A 16,237-nucleotide genomic window follows, 5' to 3' on the forward strand; every position below is an offset into this window, starting at 1 on the left:
CCCTGCCCAAGGCCCTTGCCCAGCTGCTGCTCCCAGCCCAGTGGGGTCTGTAGCAGGGGCAGGGGCTGTTTCCTTCCCATCCTGACACAGACCCTGGTGCAGTCCCAGCTCCGTGCTTCCCGTGGGTCAGCGGTGGCTGGACACTCACACCTTGGGTTCTTGGATGAGCCCACCGTAGAAGATGCTCAGTGCTCCCAGTCCCCACAGCAGGGTGCAAGGACTGATGGACTCATTTCCCCTCCACGCTCAGCTTCTCCCATGATGATCCCCTTACATAGCGACCATGACACCCGCAGTGGGACATATGTGACCCTCATATATGGTCATGAACGGCGCTGGAGAAGTTCATTGGAGGGCTGGGCTGTGTCGGAGGGGAGATAGCTCCCGATAATGTCTCAAAAGGTGCTGCTGCTGCTTTGATTGGCTCCTCCTGCAGCTGGGTCGGCATCTGCAGAGATATATTACCCTCCCATCGTCGTTGTCCCCGTGAGTCCCCAGGAGCCGTGGCAGGGAGTGGGGCGCAGCAGGGCTGTGCCAGCAGGGCAGGAGGCTCAGGATGGGGATGGAGGCAGTCCTGTCCCCTCGGGTGCTGTGGCTGCTCCTCTGGGTGCAGCTGTGCAGGGGTAAGTGCCGGTTCCCTTGTCTCACAGCCCAGGGTCAGCGGGTACCAGCGGGGTCATCGGGATCCCTTTGGGAATGGGGTTTCTTTCCAGGCACCACTGAGACAAGGGTCAGAAGGTGCTCAGGTCCGTGGACCTTCTGCCTTTCCCTCTGCCTCTCTGTGTTTAAGGCAGCCCATGTCTGGCTGCATTTATGGACACCCACATAGGGGGAGAGGAGGGGACATGGGCTGGGGGGATCCTTGGGATCGTCTCAGAGCTCCCTGAGGACATGGGAAGCCCTGAGGGTGGTGTGGGTTTGGGTGGTGGCAGGGCAGGTGGTGGGCAGGGGAAGCTGCGGGCCTGGGGGCATGGGGCTTTCCAGGGTGTGCTTGGCTGGCGAGGAGACAGTGCCCTGTGCAGGGCCTGGGGGCACGGTGTGTGGGTGGGCATGGGCAGGGGGCTGTTGGAGTGGGAGGAGGTGCCGAGGGCTGTGGGGCAGCGAATGGCCCAGCAGGGCTGGAGTTGGCCCCCCCAGCCTGCACAGCCCATGGGGAGAGGAGGGACCCCCACACTTCCCCAGGGACAGCTCAGGGGGGAGAGGGCTCCCAGCCTGGTGCTGTGACTCGACTCCCAGACCTGCAGTCTGGGGCTCGGCCCTCTCCTGACCGGTCCCGTGTTTTGGTGTTTGAAGGGGCTGCGGAGGTGAGGCTGGAGGCTGGCAGCGGGCGCTGTGCTGGGAGAGTGGAGGTGAAACAGCAGGGCCAGTGGGGGACCGTGTGTAGTGACTCCTGGGACATGGCCGATGCTGCAGTGGTTTGTAAGCAGCTGGGCTGTGGGTCTCCTGTCAGAGCTCCTAGGTATGGACACTTTGGGCAAGGATCTGGCCCCATTTGGATGGATGATGTTGGCTGTGGTGGCACCGAGTCTGCCCTGTCTGACTGCAGACACCGTGGGTGGGGTAAACACAACTGTGATCACAGTGAGGATGCTGGAGTGACGTGTTCAGGTAAGGGGTCAGCCATTTCCCTACCTTTGAGGCCAGGATGCGGGGAGGGAACTGACTGTGTCCTCAAGAAGAAATGAGTAGACACCAGATCAGGGCCCAGTGTGGCCAGTCGCACTGCTGAGCTGGGACAGATGTTGCTGCTTCTGCCAGTGCCTGAGGAAAGCCCCGTGAGAGCCCACCCTGGGTGCGCACACCCTTCCTGGTCCCTGAGGGGGCTCAGCCCAGACTCCGTTGGTGCCTGGGGCTCATGTGAAACCCCCTCCCTGCCCCTTGGTGTCTGTTGGTGCCCATCTTTCTCCTCCCATTCAGCCAGGACCTGTCTGGCATTGCCAGGGGCCAGGTCCCCCCATGCCAGAGGCACCGAGAGTTGCTCATGCGGCCACCCACATCTCCAGGGAAGGGTGCAGAGTGGCCGGGGACTTTTGGACTGTGCCTCCTGGCAGGCATGAGTCCCTCGGCCTAAGCAAAGGGGCTGCTCAGCAGGGGAAAGCGCTGGCCTTGGGCAGAGGAGCAGAGGGGCACACAGCACCCCATTCCTCTCCCAGGGTCACCCCGTGAGAGCCAGCCCACGTGGACATGGCCCCGTGCTGTCAGTGGTGACCCGCTGCCCAGCCTCTCCTGCCTACCCCAGCCCCGGCTGCCCTGTGCCACAGGGGCTTTGCCAGCCCTTGCACTGTCCTCGGTGCCTGTCCTTGCACGGGGAGCTCGTGTCAGCGCAGGGCTGCCCCTCTGCCCGCTCTCCTGCCCTCTGCCTGGCCGTTGATGGGGATGTGCGTGCCTGGCAGTGCACTCTGGCCCTGGCTGAGGACCCCCTCCCTGGGCAGGTGCCAGAGTGGGGGGCTGGCACAGACACTGACTGTACCTAGAGCTGTGCCATAGCTGTACCCCGTGAAATGGCCCATCTAACAGCAGTGCCCCAACAGCCTGAGACTGCCCTGAGAGAAGGGTGTGTTTCTGGCGATTCCAAGGGTTCCTCAGCCAGGCCCTGAGCTCAGTGGGCAGATCAGGCTGCAGCAGCCAACAGTGCCTTGGCCAGTCTCCCTGGGCCCCAAGTGCTCGGAGCGCTGCCAGGAAGCCCAGGGTCTCCAAAATGGCAGCAGTTTGTCTGAGCAGTGCCTACGGCTGGGGGTTTGGGAGAGGAGCAAGGCCACAAGTGCTGTGCTGATGTCTGAGGAGCGGCAGGGTGTCCCTGGTGTGTTTGTGCCATCAGCAGCCACTGGGAGCTGCTGGGAGGGTTGTGGGGCTCTTTGCCTGTGGCCACCTTGCAGACCAGGTGGGACGTGGGCATGTAACTGCCAGAGGGCTCTGGGAAATCTCCGGGGAATTTGATTGCTCCAGGATTTGTCCAGCTGGTCGGAGGGGAGAGCCCCTGCTCAGGACGCGTGGAGATCCGCGATGGGAACCAGTGGAAACCTGTCTGTGACTCAGACTTTGGTCCCAAATCTGCCGACGTGGTCTGCAGGGAGTTGCAGTGTGGTGCAGCCCTGCCTGTGCCCAGGGCAGCTCACTTTGGAGAAGGCGTTGGTGCCATGTGGGACAGAGAGCTGCAGTGTGTGGGGAATGAATCCTTCCTCATGTTCTGCCCCAGGGGATCGCACAGAGACCAGCCCTGCACCCGCACGAATGCCGCTGGTGTCACCTGTACACATAAGGACTGAGGGTGGGGTGTTCCATATCTGGGGGTGTGCTGGGGCCAAGGGGAGCAGGGCAGGGACAGTGCCATGCTGTGCTGGGTGTGAGGACAGAAGGGGTGATGGGGTTGTCTGCAGCCCTAAAATCAGTCAGAAGGAGGAGAAAAGCAGGCTTTCTTCCGTCTCTCTTCCCAGAGCACACAGGGTTCAGGCTGGTGAACGGCAGGACGGCGTGTGAAGGGAGGGTGGAGGTCCAGGTGCTGGGGTCCTGGGGCACCCTCTGTGCCTCCCGCTGGGATCTCTCGGATGCCCACGTTCTCTGTCGTCACCTCGACTGCGGGTTTGCTGAGTCCATTCCCAGAGGAGGGCATTTTGGGAGAGGCACGGGACCTGTCTGGAGAGACTCATTCCAATGTGATGGGACTGAAGCCCACCTGGGACAGTGCCCAGTGACCACCCTGGGGGCCTCACCGTGCTCCCATGAGAACGAAGCTGCTGTCATTTGCTCAGGTGAGTGCTGGGACAGCGCTGTGTTAACTCCATTTGCCCCTTGGGTGTTTCATGGCCACCCAAAGCAGAGGACCCCACGGCAACAGCAGGGTGAATTTCTCCCTGGAGAAACCCTAGCTACACCAGGAATGCTCTGGAGAGCTTTTTCTGCTCAGACTGACTGCTCTGATGTGGGAGAGCTAAGGACTGAACAGCGTCAGGCACATCTACCGCCCCCAGGGCAGGGCATCAGGCCCTGGGGCCATCATGAGTCCAGGGGTCCTCTGCTGTCCTGCTGCAGGACAGACCCAGTGCAGGGCTGCGGGGCTCACTCCATCTTTCTGGCTGCAGACAGCCCTGTCCCAGCCCCACAGAGAGTCCCACAGAGCCCAATCCCACACCCACAAGGGGTGTGAGCTGCAGAGCAGGGCTGGGCTTTGCCCTCGCTTCTGGTCAGCACAAGACCCAATCTTGTCCCCAGGCCACCGCCGGCTGCTGCTCCCTCCTGCGGGAGCTGCCCCATCTGCCTCAGCAGGGACGTGTTGGGTGGCTCTGCCCCACCAAGAGCAAAGAGCGTGTCTTGCTCAGGAAGGCTCAGGGACTGGGGAACCAAGCCTGTGGAAAGCTGCTCCTGAAGCTGACCGCAGAGGGCTGGGAGCAGGCGGGTGAGCTGCAGGCGGTTGTGAGGGTTGGAGAGCCTGGAGAGGTGCTGCAGGTTTGTGGGCTGTCTGGTGGTGCTGAGGGCTGGGGCATGGCTGCTCTCCCCAGGCCCAGGCAGCTCCCCATCCCTGCGGCTGGTGGGTGGAGGGAGCCGGTGCGACGGGCGAGTGGAGATCTTGCAGCGCGGGACGTGGGGCCGAGTCCTGGACGAGCAGTGGGACATGCAGGAGGGCAGCGTGGTGTGCCGGCAGCTGCGGTGCGGAGAGGCAGAGAGAGCCTACAACCCCCCGAAGCCTCAGAGAGGGACGGGTCCCGTGGGGCTGCGAGGGGTCCGGTGCGCAGGGCACGAGGCCAACCTGACCCTCTGCAACACCTCCGTGCCTGAGAGCGCGCTGGCAGCAGGGATTGCAGAGGACGTGGGGGTCGTCCACCATGGGAGCCTGGTGCCAAGTGGGCAGCAGTCTCTGTGGGGCTGGATGTCCTCTGGTTTCTGCCTGCAGGTCCCTGCAGCCCCCAGGGGCATCTCCTGGGCTACCTGCGCCATCCTGCCCTATACCCAGAGCAGGGCCTTGCTCTCTGTTCTGGCCACCCTGACCAGTTCTGCAGGAGGGGCAATTTACATGGGATGTGTCAGGGATACATGCACACACGCGGCATGTCACAGGCTTTGAACACCCACCCTCTCAGCCCACCTCTCCTTCTTCTCTTCTGCAGCTGCACCCAAGACAGCAGCACCAACCCCCCGACCAGGTAACCTGTCCTCCCCGATGGTGCTAGATCTTCTCAGGGCCAACTGTGACCCATGGCAGGAGGGAAGAGGCTCCTTGCCGGGATGTGAAAGTCCCAGTTGGAGGCACTGGGATATCAGTGGGGCAGGGGGGTTGGCAGGTCTGTCATTTCCCCATCAGGGTGGGAGCTTCCTCATGACTCACTCCTGGGGTCATCTACCCCTGCTGTAATGGGGGTCAGGACTGGGCTGTCTCAGCCCCTCACCTCTCCCAGGCCTGGTGCTGCCCTTTTTGTTCTCCTGCCATGCAGATCCCACCCGGGGCCATCCGACTGCGAGCGGGAGAGTCTCATTGCCCGTCATCATCTGCATCATCCTGGGGGCCCTTCTCTGCCTTGTGCTGGCCCTCCTGGCCGGACAAGTGCGAAGCGCCAGGGCTGGGCGCGGAGGTGGGTGGCGGGGAAAGGTGCCTCCTGGCAAGGCCAGGGGTGCTGTGAGGTGTGAGTGAGTGGCACAGGCAGAGCTGGGGGGATAAGGGTGTGTGCTGCCTTCATTCCCATGCACCGCCTCCTTGACTGCCTGACCATGGGCCACCAGCAGCAAGGGGCAGAGAGAGTCCAGACACGGGGGAATTAGGAATGGGTTGAGGACAGAAATGGCAGAGCTGGGGTGAGGGAGATGGGAGCAGAGGGGAGACAGAGGAGGACATCACACTGGCAGCGCTCTGGGCAGCTGTGGAGGGGGCTGTGGGGCAGGGGAGATGCCAGGAGGAACGCATGGCAGCAGGGTCGATCCCCATGGTTTCAGGCCCCGAGGATGTTCTTCTGTTCAACCCTGACCTCCCCCAAGCAGGGAAGGGGCCATGCTATGGATCCATGGGGCAGAAAGGGGAGAGGAAAGGCGGGAGCTGCTCCAAGCTCAGCATGAGGGACGTGACCCAGGGGCCAGAGGGGCACAGGGGCTGTTTTTGAGGGGACGGTGCAAGGCTGTCACTGCCCCAGACCATGTCCATGGGGACATTGCCCTGACTGAGGAAGTGGTAGCAGTGAGCAGACAGCACAGCGGGACTGTGTTGGGGCGATAGCCTTTTCCCTGGCCCATGGGAACAAAGCTGGGTGAGCAGAGTGGAATCCTGTCCCACCTCTGCCTGTCCATGGGCCAGCCCTGCTGCTGTCCACAGGCTCTGGGAGAGCTTGGGAGCCCTTCCCTGAGGCCGTGTATGAGGAGATCGGTTACAGCCCGGCGTGGGAGAAGCAGGCGAGGTTCAGTGGCTCAGGTGGGTGTGGGTTCCTCCCAGGGGGCACATCTGCCAGGCTCTTCCCTGTCAACCCCACCCATGGCTGACCCCTGCAGTCCCCTGGCCCATGGTCCCTGCAGTGCTGGGGCTGTGGGGGCTGTGGGGAGAGCAGCCAGGTCCTGGGCCCAAGAGAGGAGCTTCCTCCCCACCAGTTCTTCCCGTCCCAGCTGGGGACAGCCCCTCTCTGCCTGTCCCTGCACCCCTCTGGGACACCTGAGGGGGGAGGGAAGGGGCTGTCCCGGGGCAGCTCTGGGAGCCCCTTTGGGACAGGGTTTGTCCCAGGGGAGCAGGGTGAGTCCTGAGCCCTTTCCCCACTCAGCCCTGCCTCTGTGGGTCCGCTGTCCCCAGCAGCACTGACCACAAGCCTGGTCAGCAGAGCGCACTCCCCTAACAGCCGCTGCGCCTCTCTCCAGGCTTCTCTTCAGAGGGGTCCCTGACCAAGCTGCAGCCCTACCCCGGGGACAGCAAGGAGGAGGATGGTCCGGGATCAGCAGCAGGTAATAGGGTGCGGGAAGGAGTGGATCTCTCCTCCCTGCAGACATGGGAAGAACAGCGGTGTCACTGAGTGTCACCGTCGGAGTTGGGGAGGACCTGGGGGCTGTCTCCTGTGGTGCTGCCAACACCGGTGTCTGAGCCCCACGTCCCTGCGCATCCTCCCATCCTCTGCTCTGCAAATGTATCTTCTCCCTGTCACCAGCTCCCCTCTCCTTTCAGACGTCCCAGTCCTGCCCGGAGGTGACCCAGCGGATGGCTATGATGATGCCAGGGAGGTTTCTGACCCTGGGGAGGATCGTGCCCCTGGGCAGGGAGACTGGGAAATGGGCAGGGCACCACAGGAGGCAGCAGGACCCAGGGATGCACCTGGAGGTGAGAGGGAAAGAGAGCGCTGCCGGATCCTGGGCTGCCATCCCTGGTGCCGGATGAATCGTTGTACTGAAAGGCCCAAAATTTTGGGATGAGGGATTGTGCCCCTGGAATTTTCCTTGGGGGCCCGGGGGTGGGAGAGGGAGCTGAACGTCTCAGGACTGGTGAGCAGAAGGGAGGAAGGTGATGTACAGAGCAGGAGGGGCACCCCATGGGGAGAACGTGCAATGGCTGCCTTGCTGCTTGCAGGGGCAAAGCTGTGCTCCCAGAGACGTGCTGGGGCCCCTGGAGCTGAGGGAGATGCCTGGTCCCTGTCCCCAGAGAGCACAGGCTATGGCGATGCTGAAGAGGTGTCTCTGGCACATCCCCCTGAGGACACACAGGCTGTGCCACCGGAGCTCAGTGCACAACAGTCCCTGAGCCCCGCGCCAGGAGAGCCCGTCCCTGCCATGCAGCTGGGTGCAGCCAGGAGGGAGGAGAGGTCTGTGCAGCTGGGAGAGCCGTGAGCACCAGGGAACCGTCTCCCTTTTCCCACGGGCAGCAGAAACAGCCAGGCATTTCCTCTCTTTTTATTCCCCTGTTTTTGCATCGTGCTTGCATATTTGTTCATATTAAAAGCCTTTAGGGAGTTGAGCCACAGCTGGTGCTTGCCTGGGCAGGTGTCAGGGTGTCTCCCTGAGGCTGATCGGGAGGAGCGGAGCACAAAGACATGGTGGTGAGGAAGAGGCACTTCTCAGGGACAGCAGTCTCGGGGTCAGATTGTGGGGCTGCAAGAGCCCATGGTCCCTGGGGAATATTCCTGCTGACAGAGACATTTCCATCCTGCCAGCCACAGTTTCCAGCCAAAATCTCTCTCCAAGGTCCCGTGAGTGCCCATCTCTTCACTTCAGCGTTCCCCAGTTGCTCTTTCCTCTCCCACAGCAGTGTTGCCCCGTTCCCTGCTGGGAGCTCCTCCAGCCCTGGGGTGACCCTGGAGGGGCCCAGGGGGAGCCCAGGCTCACACACCCCTCTGCCCTGGTCCCGAGAGCTTTCCTGCTGGCAGCCCCCGGTCCCAAGCCAGCCCCTCCATCCCCAGCCCTGGGCCCATCTCTCCCTGTGGAGATGCAGGGCTGGAGCCTGCCCCGGTGGGGGTTTCCCATGGGATGGAGGCTGTGTTTGCAGTGCCCATGTGTGTCACCCATCCCCTTGGGGGTCTCGCCCTGGAAACACTGCTTTCCCGTGGATGTCCCACAGTCGTGCTCTGCCCAGCGTGGGGCAGCAGTGCAGAGGGTTGGGGTCTCACTGTCACGCCCTCGGGGAGGTCCTCGGGAGCTGCAGGAGCAAGCCCAGACCTGGGGCCCAGTGCTGATCCTGCATTGCTCCAGGGCACAGACCCAGCCTGCAGGGCCGGATTGTTCAGGCCCCCAAATGCCATGAAACGGGCTCTCTCTGCTCAGGTGTGCTGCCCCCTCACACACCCCCAGGGCCTGTGGCTCATCTCCCTGAGGAGGAGGAGGCAAAGCTCTGCCAGGTGCCAGAGTAAGGGAGAAATATTAGAGCTGGGGAGGGCAGAGCTGGTGGGGAGGTGGCATGGGACACACAGTGGGCTTTTCTGCGTTGTCTCTGCCTGTGGTGGCTTGAATCCGCAGGTCAGTGTCCATACTGGTGCCCACTGTCCTGTGTTCAGAAGACATCCCCGCCCCCCCCTCTTCTTTGCTTCACTTTTGTACCATATTTCTTCAAAATTTCTTTCTCACCGTTCCCAGGGGCTGGAGACCCTGCAGTGAAAGGCCATATCTCACAACCCAGGTGTTCTGCCACTGAGCTACATCCCTTTGACACCTGCCAGCAGGAGAGACACTCTCCTCCCGTGACGTGACCAGCACAGTCCTGTTGTCCCCCTTGGTGCCTCAGGGACCCTCTGCAGAAAAGAGCATTGGAACCCTCCTGAGATGGGGGAAGTCCGGACTGCCTCTGCACTGGGGCCTGATCCTGGCACAGGGCTGTACTACAGAGCACTGCCCCTCCACGTCTCTGCAGGGCAATGGGGCAGAAGCAGGCTCTTGCTGCAGGCGCTGCTCCCACGCTCTGGCCCACCGTGGGGTGTTTTGATGGAGAGGAGCAAACCCCTTCCCTTGAGCCTCCCCTGCCCCCCAGGGCTACAGCCCTCTGTGTCACATCTGTCCCCAACTGCACAGCAGGAGCCGAGCAAGAGGCTGAGGGAAATGCCCTCCCTGGGCTGAGGTGCCCCCAGGCTCTGATGGCAGCCCAGGGCATGCGGTGGAGGGGACAGAGGAGCAGAAAGCTCACAGCCCCTCATCCAGGCACTGGGCCTCCCCCTGCACCCCTCTGCCCCCCAGCATCCCTGCAGGTGGGGGGAAGGGCAAGCTTCCCTCTCCCTGGGGCTAAGGGTGTCTGTGGCAGGGGGGGTGAGCATGGTCAGCTGTTAACTGAAAGGCCGACGGTTTGGCCACACGCAGGGGTGGTGTCCTCGTGGTGCTACAGCTGGGGCAATTGTGTCGCCCAGTGCCATAGAGTTGTTCCCCAGTGAGCCCCTGCCTGGCAGAGAGGGCTTGGGGGAATCAAAACCAGACCGCAGTCACCGTGAACTTCTGGAGTGGTGGAGTGGAGGAGGTAAGGGGATGGGCTGCTCATCCAGTCTGCTTTGCACACATGGCCCCAGGGCCCATCCTTCTCGGTGACTCTCCTGTTCTTGCTCAGGAACAACCTAGAAGGACTCTTTTGGAGCAGTGAGAGTCCTGCAGGCTCTGTCCCTGCGGCCAAGCATTGTCAAGCTCATGCTCAAAGCTGGCCAGACAGTAACCTTGCTTGGACAGAGAGTCTCTCCCTCTCCCAGTCCTCTCACTTGAGCTCAGTCACGAAAAAAGCCAAACTCCTTTGGAGGTGCTGGACAGCTGGAGAGCACCAGCTGAATGATCCTCAGCATGGCTTTGTCAGCTGTCCTGGGCACATGAGAGGTCTTACTGGGACAGAGCTCCCTCCGGAGGGAGGATGCCGCCATTCAGGCCTCAGCTCCAGGGAGTGCGTCTCCCTGGGACTGCGGGGACAGTGGCCTCTTTTCTGGGAAATGGGGTCCAGGTGAAGGAGGTGTGTGAGGATGGGACCAGTCTGTGCACCACTGAGAATGACAAAGAGGAGAGAGACAGGGTCTTTGCAGAGACCCCGCAGAGGAGAGATCTCGATCCCTGTGGAGCAGGGAAGGAGGGACAGCTGGAGACCACCCCGGAGGAGCACTGAAGGGAGAGTCCTGCCCAGGGAGGGGCGGGGGCCTGTTGGTGCTGGAGGAAGGCTCCTTCTAAGCCACAGATCTACAGCTACAGAGCCGCGATGGTGCTCTGGCAAGAGGTGAAGGAGCAAGCAGGGCTGGGGCAGGCTGGAAGAAGGCAAATGGGCTTTGCAAACATGGAAGGGAGAAAATGATTGCTGAGGCCTGGGGTTGAACCAGGGACCTTGAGATCTTCAGTCTAACGCTCTCCCAGCTGAGCTACTTCAGCCCTGCCTTGCCCCATTCTAATGCTTGTCCCTGTGGCAGCGGTGCCAGGCCACAGGCTGACACACAGGAGGAGGCTCCTCAGGGAGGTTCCCAGGGAAAAGCTGTGCCCAGCCTCAGGCAGAGGGGACCTGGCCCCTCCCTGCCTCCAAGGCCCCGTGGGCTCCAGCTTTGGTGGAGGCCAGCTCGCACTGGCTGTGCCAAGATGTGTGGGGGCCTTGTACAAATGTGACAGTGGCAAAGGTAAGTGGGCAGGCCAGGCATGGGCAGCTGTAAAGGCTCGAGGTGGAAGAATTGTGGGACTGGTGGAAGACCTTATCTCCTTCCCGATGGAAGGCCTCCCTCCCACCATCCTTTTTTCCTCAGCTCCACTTCACCCGTTTGTTCCCAACTCTTCTACCCCTCAGCAGGGCAGGGGGATGGGGAATGGAGGCTGTGGTCAGTCCAGAACAGTTCCTCTCTGCTGCTCCTTCCTTCTCACTCTTTTCCCATGGGGTCCGTCTTGTGGGCTACAGTCCTTTGAGATGAACTTGCTCCAGCATGGGCTCTCCTCAAGCCACCATTCTTGCAGGAAATATCCTACGTCTCCAGGGTTGGGTCCTCCACAGACTGCAGGGCTTACCTTCTCCACCGTGCTCTCTGCCATGGGCTGCAGGGAACCTGCTGTGGTGCCTGAAGCACCTCCTTCTTCACCAACCGTGGTGCCTGCAGGGCTGTTTCTCCCACTATTGTTTCCCTCACTCCTCTCCCACTTTGGCAGTTGTGACCTTTCTTAAATACACTTTCACAGAGGTTCCACCATCCTCGTTGATGGGCTCAGCTTTGGCCAGTGATGGGTCTGTTTGGAGCTGGCTGGAAGCAGCTCTGCCTGGCATGGAGGCAGCCCCTGGTCTCTTCTCACAGAGACCACCCCTGCAGCCGCCCAGCTACCAAAACCTGCACCTGGACACCAAGACACAGTGTAAAGCTTTGCCTTGCTAAATGACGTCCCCTGCTCTTCCCTCACCCACAAATACAGTTTACTCACTGGGGAAGAAGAGAGAGAAGCAGAGAAGGCCTTGATGCCGTGCAAACCCAGTTCAGCACTAGCTACAACACTGGGGTGTTGTCAACACTGTTTTGGTCACAAATCCCAAACATAGCACCATACGGGCTGATATGAAGAAAATTAACTCCATCCCAGCCAAAACCAGTACAATGTGCCTGGAAATACAGTTTCCAGCATTCGCTGCTCTATCACCTTGCCAGGGAGAGAGGTGAGGCTGAGTGGCCTGTAGTTCCCTGGGTCCTCCTTCTTGCTCTTCTTGAAGATAGGACTGACATTTGATTTCCTCCACTCTTCGGCCACTTCCCCCAGTTTCGATGACTGGTAAAAGATTATTGAGAGTGGCCTCACAATGACATCTGCCAGCTCCCTCAGCACTCGTGGCTGCATCCCCTCAGGGCCCAGAGACTTCGGTATGTCCAGTTTGCTTACGTATTCCCTGATCTGATCCTCTTGCACCAGGGGTATGGCTGCCTGGCTCCTGACTTTCCCCACTGGTCTCTGGGACTGGGATTGCTGGAGGAGGTGAAGGCAGCATTCAGTACCATGGCCTTTCCCATGTCCTGTGTCAATAGGTTCCCCACCTCCTTCAGCAGTGGACCCACTTTTTTTCAGAGCCTTTGTCATAGCTTTTGTCAGCTCTGTCAGTACAGAAACCCTTCCTCTTGCCATTAACATCCTTCATGAGATTCACTTCTACTATGGCTTTGGTTTTCCAGACTGCCTCTCTGCATGCTTGGACAGTCTCTCTGTATTCCTCCCACGTTACCTGTCCCTGCTTCCAACCTCTCCATGCTCCTTTTCATGTCTGAGTTTGGCCAGGAGGTCCTTGTTCCTCCATCCAGGCCTCCTGGCATTTTTGCCTGACCACCTCTGGCACCTCCAGTGTCACCAGGTGTTTGTGTTTGAACAACTCCCTCCTGGCCTCTGCCCCCAGTAATGAGCATGGGAGCTGAGACAAGGAACGCACATGCAGGAGCCTATTTTGTGCACCTGTGTGAACTGAGGCAAGAAGAAACCCACCACCTGTGGGGTTGTGGCAGGCATGGGATAAAGTTTAGTCTCCTTCTAGCCCAAGGACTACAAACCCAGAAGGAGATCCCTCGACTGACTCAGCTGAATCCCTTCCCTCAGCAGGGGTAAAGATCATTTGCTGTCCCCCTCTGGGTGTCCTGTGTAATGATGGGAAAAGAAAACGTGATTTGCATGGCCAAATCTTTTTTCCTGAGAGGAGAAATGCCACTGCTGGGAGTAAGTGTCTCTCCCCAGCTAAGGGAGGGAACATGGAATCATAGAATCATAGAATGCTTTGGGATGGAAGGGACCTTCTAAGGTCATCTAGTCCAACCCCCCTGCAATGGGCAGGGACATCTACAACTCGATCACGTTGCTCAGAGCCCCATCCAGCCTCGCCTTGAATGTTTCCAGGGATGGGGCATCTACCACCTCTCTGGGCAACCCGTTCCAGTGTTTCACCACCCTCATCATGAAACATTTTTTCCTTGTCTTCAGTCTAAATCTACCTTCCTTTAGTTTAAAGCCATTACCCCTTGTTCTGTCACAGCAGGCTTTGCTAAAAAGTCTGTCCCCATCTTTCTTGTAGGCCCCCTTGAAGTATTGAAAGGCTGCAAGAAGGCCTCCCCTCAGCCTTTGCTTCTCCAGGCTAAACAGCCCCACCTCTCTCAGCCTTTCCTCATAGCAGAGGTGTTCCAGCCCTCTGATCATTTTTGGGGCCTCCTCTGGACCCGCGCCAACAGGTCTGTGACCTTCCTGTGCTGAGGACCCCAGAGCTGGATGCAGTGCTCCAGGTGGGGTCTCACCAGAGCAAAGGAGAGGGGTAGAATCCCCTCCCTCCCCCTTCTGGCCACGCTTCTTTTGATGCAGCCCAGGAGACGGTTGGCTTTCTGGGCTGTGAGAGCACATTGCCAGCTCATGTCCAGGTTTTTGTCTATCAGTACCCCCACGTCCTTCTCAGCAAGGCTGCACTCAATCCCTTCCTTCCCCAGCCTGTATTGATACCGGGGATTGCCCCGACCCAGGTGCAGGACCTTGCACTTGGCCTTGTTGAACCTCATGACGTTCCCACAGGCCCACCTCTCCAGCCTGTCCAGGTCCCTCTGCATGGCATCCCGTCCCTCAGGCGTTTCAACTGCACCGCTCAGCTTGGTGTCATCTGCAAACTTGCTGAGGGTGCACTCGATCCCGCTGCCTATGTCATTGATGAAGATATTGAACAGCACTGGCCCCAGTACGGACCCCTGAGGGACACCACTCGTCACTGATCTCCATCTGGACATCGAGCCATTGACCACTACCCTCTGGATGCGACCACCCAGCCAATTCCTTATCCGCTGAATGGTCCGCCCATCAAATCCATATCCTTCCAATTTAGAGAGAAGGAGATTGTGGGGGACCGTGTCAAAGGCCTTAGAGAAGTCCAGATAGATGACATCCTTAGCTCTTCTCTCATCCACTGATACAGTCACTCCATCATAGAAGGCCACCAGGTTGGTCAGGCAGGACTTGCCCTCGGTGAAGCTGTCCTGGCTGTCTCAAGTCACCTCCCTGTCCTCCATGTGCCTTAGCATAGCTTCTAGGAGGATCTGCTCCATGGTCTTCCCAGGCACAGAGGTGAGGCTGACAGGTCGGTAGTTCCCAGGGTGCTCCTTTGTACCCTTTTTAAAAATGGCTGCAATATTTCCCTTTCTCCAGTCCGCAGGGACTTCACCTGACTGCCATGACTTTTCAAATATCATGGGGAGTGGTTTGGCAACTACATCAGCCAATTCCCTCAGGACTCTGGGATGTATCTCATCGGGACCATAGACTTGCAGGAACAGGATTTAACAGCAGAAGGGAGGCAGGACGAAAGGGCCTTTGAGGTCAAAACTTGCGTCAGACAGCTGGTGCAGTCATGATGACAGGAGAGGAGGAAAAGAAGGAGATTCCAGTGCTCCATCTGGGACAATGCTGCCAAGGTAAGATCTGCCGCACAAACAGAGAGACAGACATTGGGAGGTGGTGGAGTGGGTGAGAAAGGCGCCTGGGAGAGAGGAGAGCACGGGGAGATGGGAGACAGAGATGGAGATGGAGGGGAAAAATCCAGGGTGTTGGAAGTGAGGCTGCTCCTGCTGTGCAGGTGCTTGTGAGGTCCCTGGTCTTTGAGTAGCTGTTGGCGTCGGAGCAGGCCCCGGGCTTGTGCAGGTGCTTGTGGCGTCAGATGTTCCTGAGTAGGTGATGGGGTGTGAGAAGTCACCTTGCTTGTGACGCTTCTTCTGATGTCACCGATTGCTGAGTAGGCGACAGGGCAGGAGCAGGCCCCTGGCTTGTGCAGCTGCTTGTGTGGTTATTAACTGCCATTTTCACATCTTTTCAGAGAAGAGGCAGCTAGGTGCTAGTGTATAGTACTGACTGTTTTGCAGATCTATTGCTTCTCTTCTCTGTGTCCTGCTCTCTGTCCCTGCCTCTCCCTTTCTCTCTCCCCTTCCTTTTTCCTCTCATCCTTTTCCCTCTGTTCGGCTCCCTCGCCCTGCCTGTGTCAGTCCATCCTTCTGTCCTTCCTTCTGCCCTGCTCTGCTCTCTCTGTCCCTCTGTCCTGCTGCTCATCACCATGGTCCTGGCCGCCCCCTGCCCCCTTCCCCTCTGTCCCCTTCTCCCGGTCCCTGTGCCTGCTCCTCCCCACGGGGTTCCCTTCTCTACTCCCTGCCCAGCTCCCCCTTGTTCCTGCCATCCCTCTGTCCTGCTCCCACCCCTCTCTGCCGCTCTGTCCCTCTCTCCTACTCCCTGCTACACCAGGGCTCTGGGACCTGGGCAGCCCCGGGGAGGCGGCCATGGAGCTTGCGGGGGGACCGGGCCCAGCTGGGGTGGGGGGATGGTGTCCCCACAGGGTTAGACAGCAGGGCAGGAGAGCCCTGCGCCACGAAGGGAGCCGTACTCCTGGGACACGGGGCTGCCAGGTGGCCATGTTGGTTCCCAGGGCACGCCGGGAGCTGTAGTCATGGGGCATGGGGCTGCTGGTCAGCCGTGTCGGTCTCGGGAATGGCAGGGATCAAGCGAGATGAAATGGCGTAGGATGGCTCTGCTGGGGACTCTGAAATGCCCTGAGTGCTGCAGGGGGATTTCTGATTTGCAGCGGCAAATCTCATCACTAAAGGACACCGCTCCTCCCTGAGTGGCATCTTTGCTGGCTCTCCATCACCCTGTCACTGGCTTTTTGGGGCCCTGGCTGGTGGGACCCATGGGGCACGTTACGAAAATTCCCTTCCCTAACTATTAGATCAAACAGTCTTTATAGTATGAAAGTGTATTACTTTCTTTGTAGATGTATCTATTGATGCGTTCATGTGATACACTGTCACGTGATGAGGTAGTGGAGGTTTACTGGAGATTTTGGTATTGTTCATGCTGAAGTAAAACAAACGAAAGG

The 16,237-nt window shown here is 59.6% G+C and overlaps 1 protein-coding gene and 1 non-coding gene across 3 annotated transcripts; one reads left to right on the top strand and one right to left on the bottom strand.

The window, feature by feature from the left end:
• Positions 1 to 513: 513 nt before the first annotated feature.
• Positions 514 to 7,909, top strand: LOC148052819 (scavenger receptor cysteine-rich type 1 protein M130-like). Of its 2 annotated transcripts, none has more exons than XM_087778560.1 (9): positions 514 to 623; positions 1,294 to 1,608; positions 3,435 to 3,749; positions 5,103 to 5,138; positions 5,427 to 5,564; positions 6,278 to 6,391; positions 6,826 to 6,909; positions 7,127 to 7,279; positions 7,598 to 7,909. In XM_087778560.1, exons 1-9 carry the CDS (start codon positions 557 to 559, stop codon positions 7,780 to 7,782), a joined length of 1,407 nt encoding a protein of 468 aa, XP_087634686.1. In that variant the 5' UTR covers positions 514 to 556; the 3' UTR covers positions 7,783 to 7,909. The 2 variants fall into 2 exon arrangements, with proteins under 2 accessions (XP_087634686.1, XP_087634684.1); XM_087778558.1 differs by having other exon boundaries at positions 6,296 to 6,391; positions 7,526 to 7,909.
• Positions 7,910 to 10,697: 2,788 nt separating this feature from the next.
• TRNAF-GAA (transfer RNA phenylalanine (anticodon GAA)) lies at positions 10,698 to 10,770 on the bottom strand. Its single transcript has one exon. It is a non-coding gene; the product is annotated as a tRNA-Phe (tRNA).
• Between the last annotated feature and the right edge of the window lie 5,467 nt (positions 10,771 to 16,237).

Source organism: Nipponia nippon, unplaced genomic scaffold (genome assembly GCF_047370975.1).
Source record: "Nipponia nippon isolate SJK-2023a ecotype South Korea unplaced genomic scaffold, ASM4737097v1 scaffold_44, whole genome shotgun sequence".
Classification (NCBI taxonomy): domain Eukaryota; kingdom Metazoa; phylum Chordata; class Aves; order Pelecaniformes; family Threskiornithidae; genus Nipponia; species Nipponia nippon.

Excerpts from the sequence above, each read along its gene's own strand:
- LOC148052819 (XM_087778558.1), top strand. The coding sequence starts at position 557 with ATGGGGATGGAGGCAGTCCTGTCCCCTCGGGTGCTGTGGCTGCTCCTC. Across the intron at positions 1,609-3,434 it reads TGCTGGAGTGACGTGTTCAG|AGCACACAGGGTTCAGGCTG; the intron begins GTAAGGGGTCAG and ends CTCTCTTCCCAG. Across the intron at positions 7,280-7,525 it reads ACCCAGGGATGCACCTGGAG|GGGCAAAGCTGTGCTCCCAG; the intron begins GTGAGAGGGAAA and ends TGCTGCTTGCAG.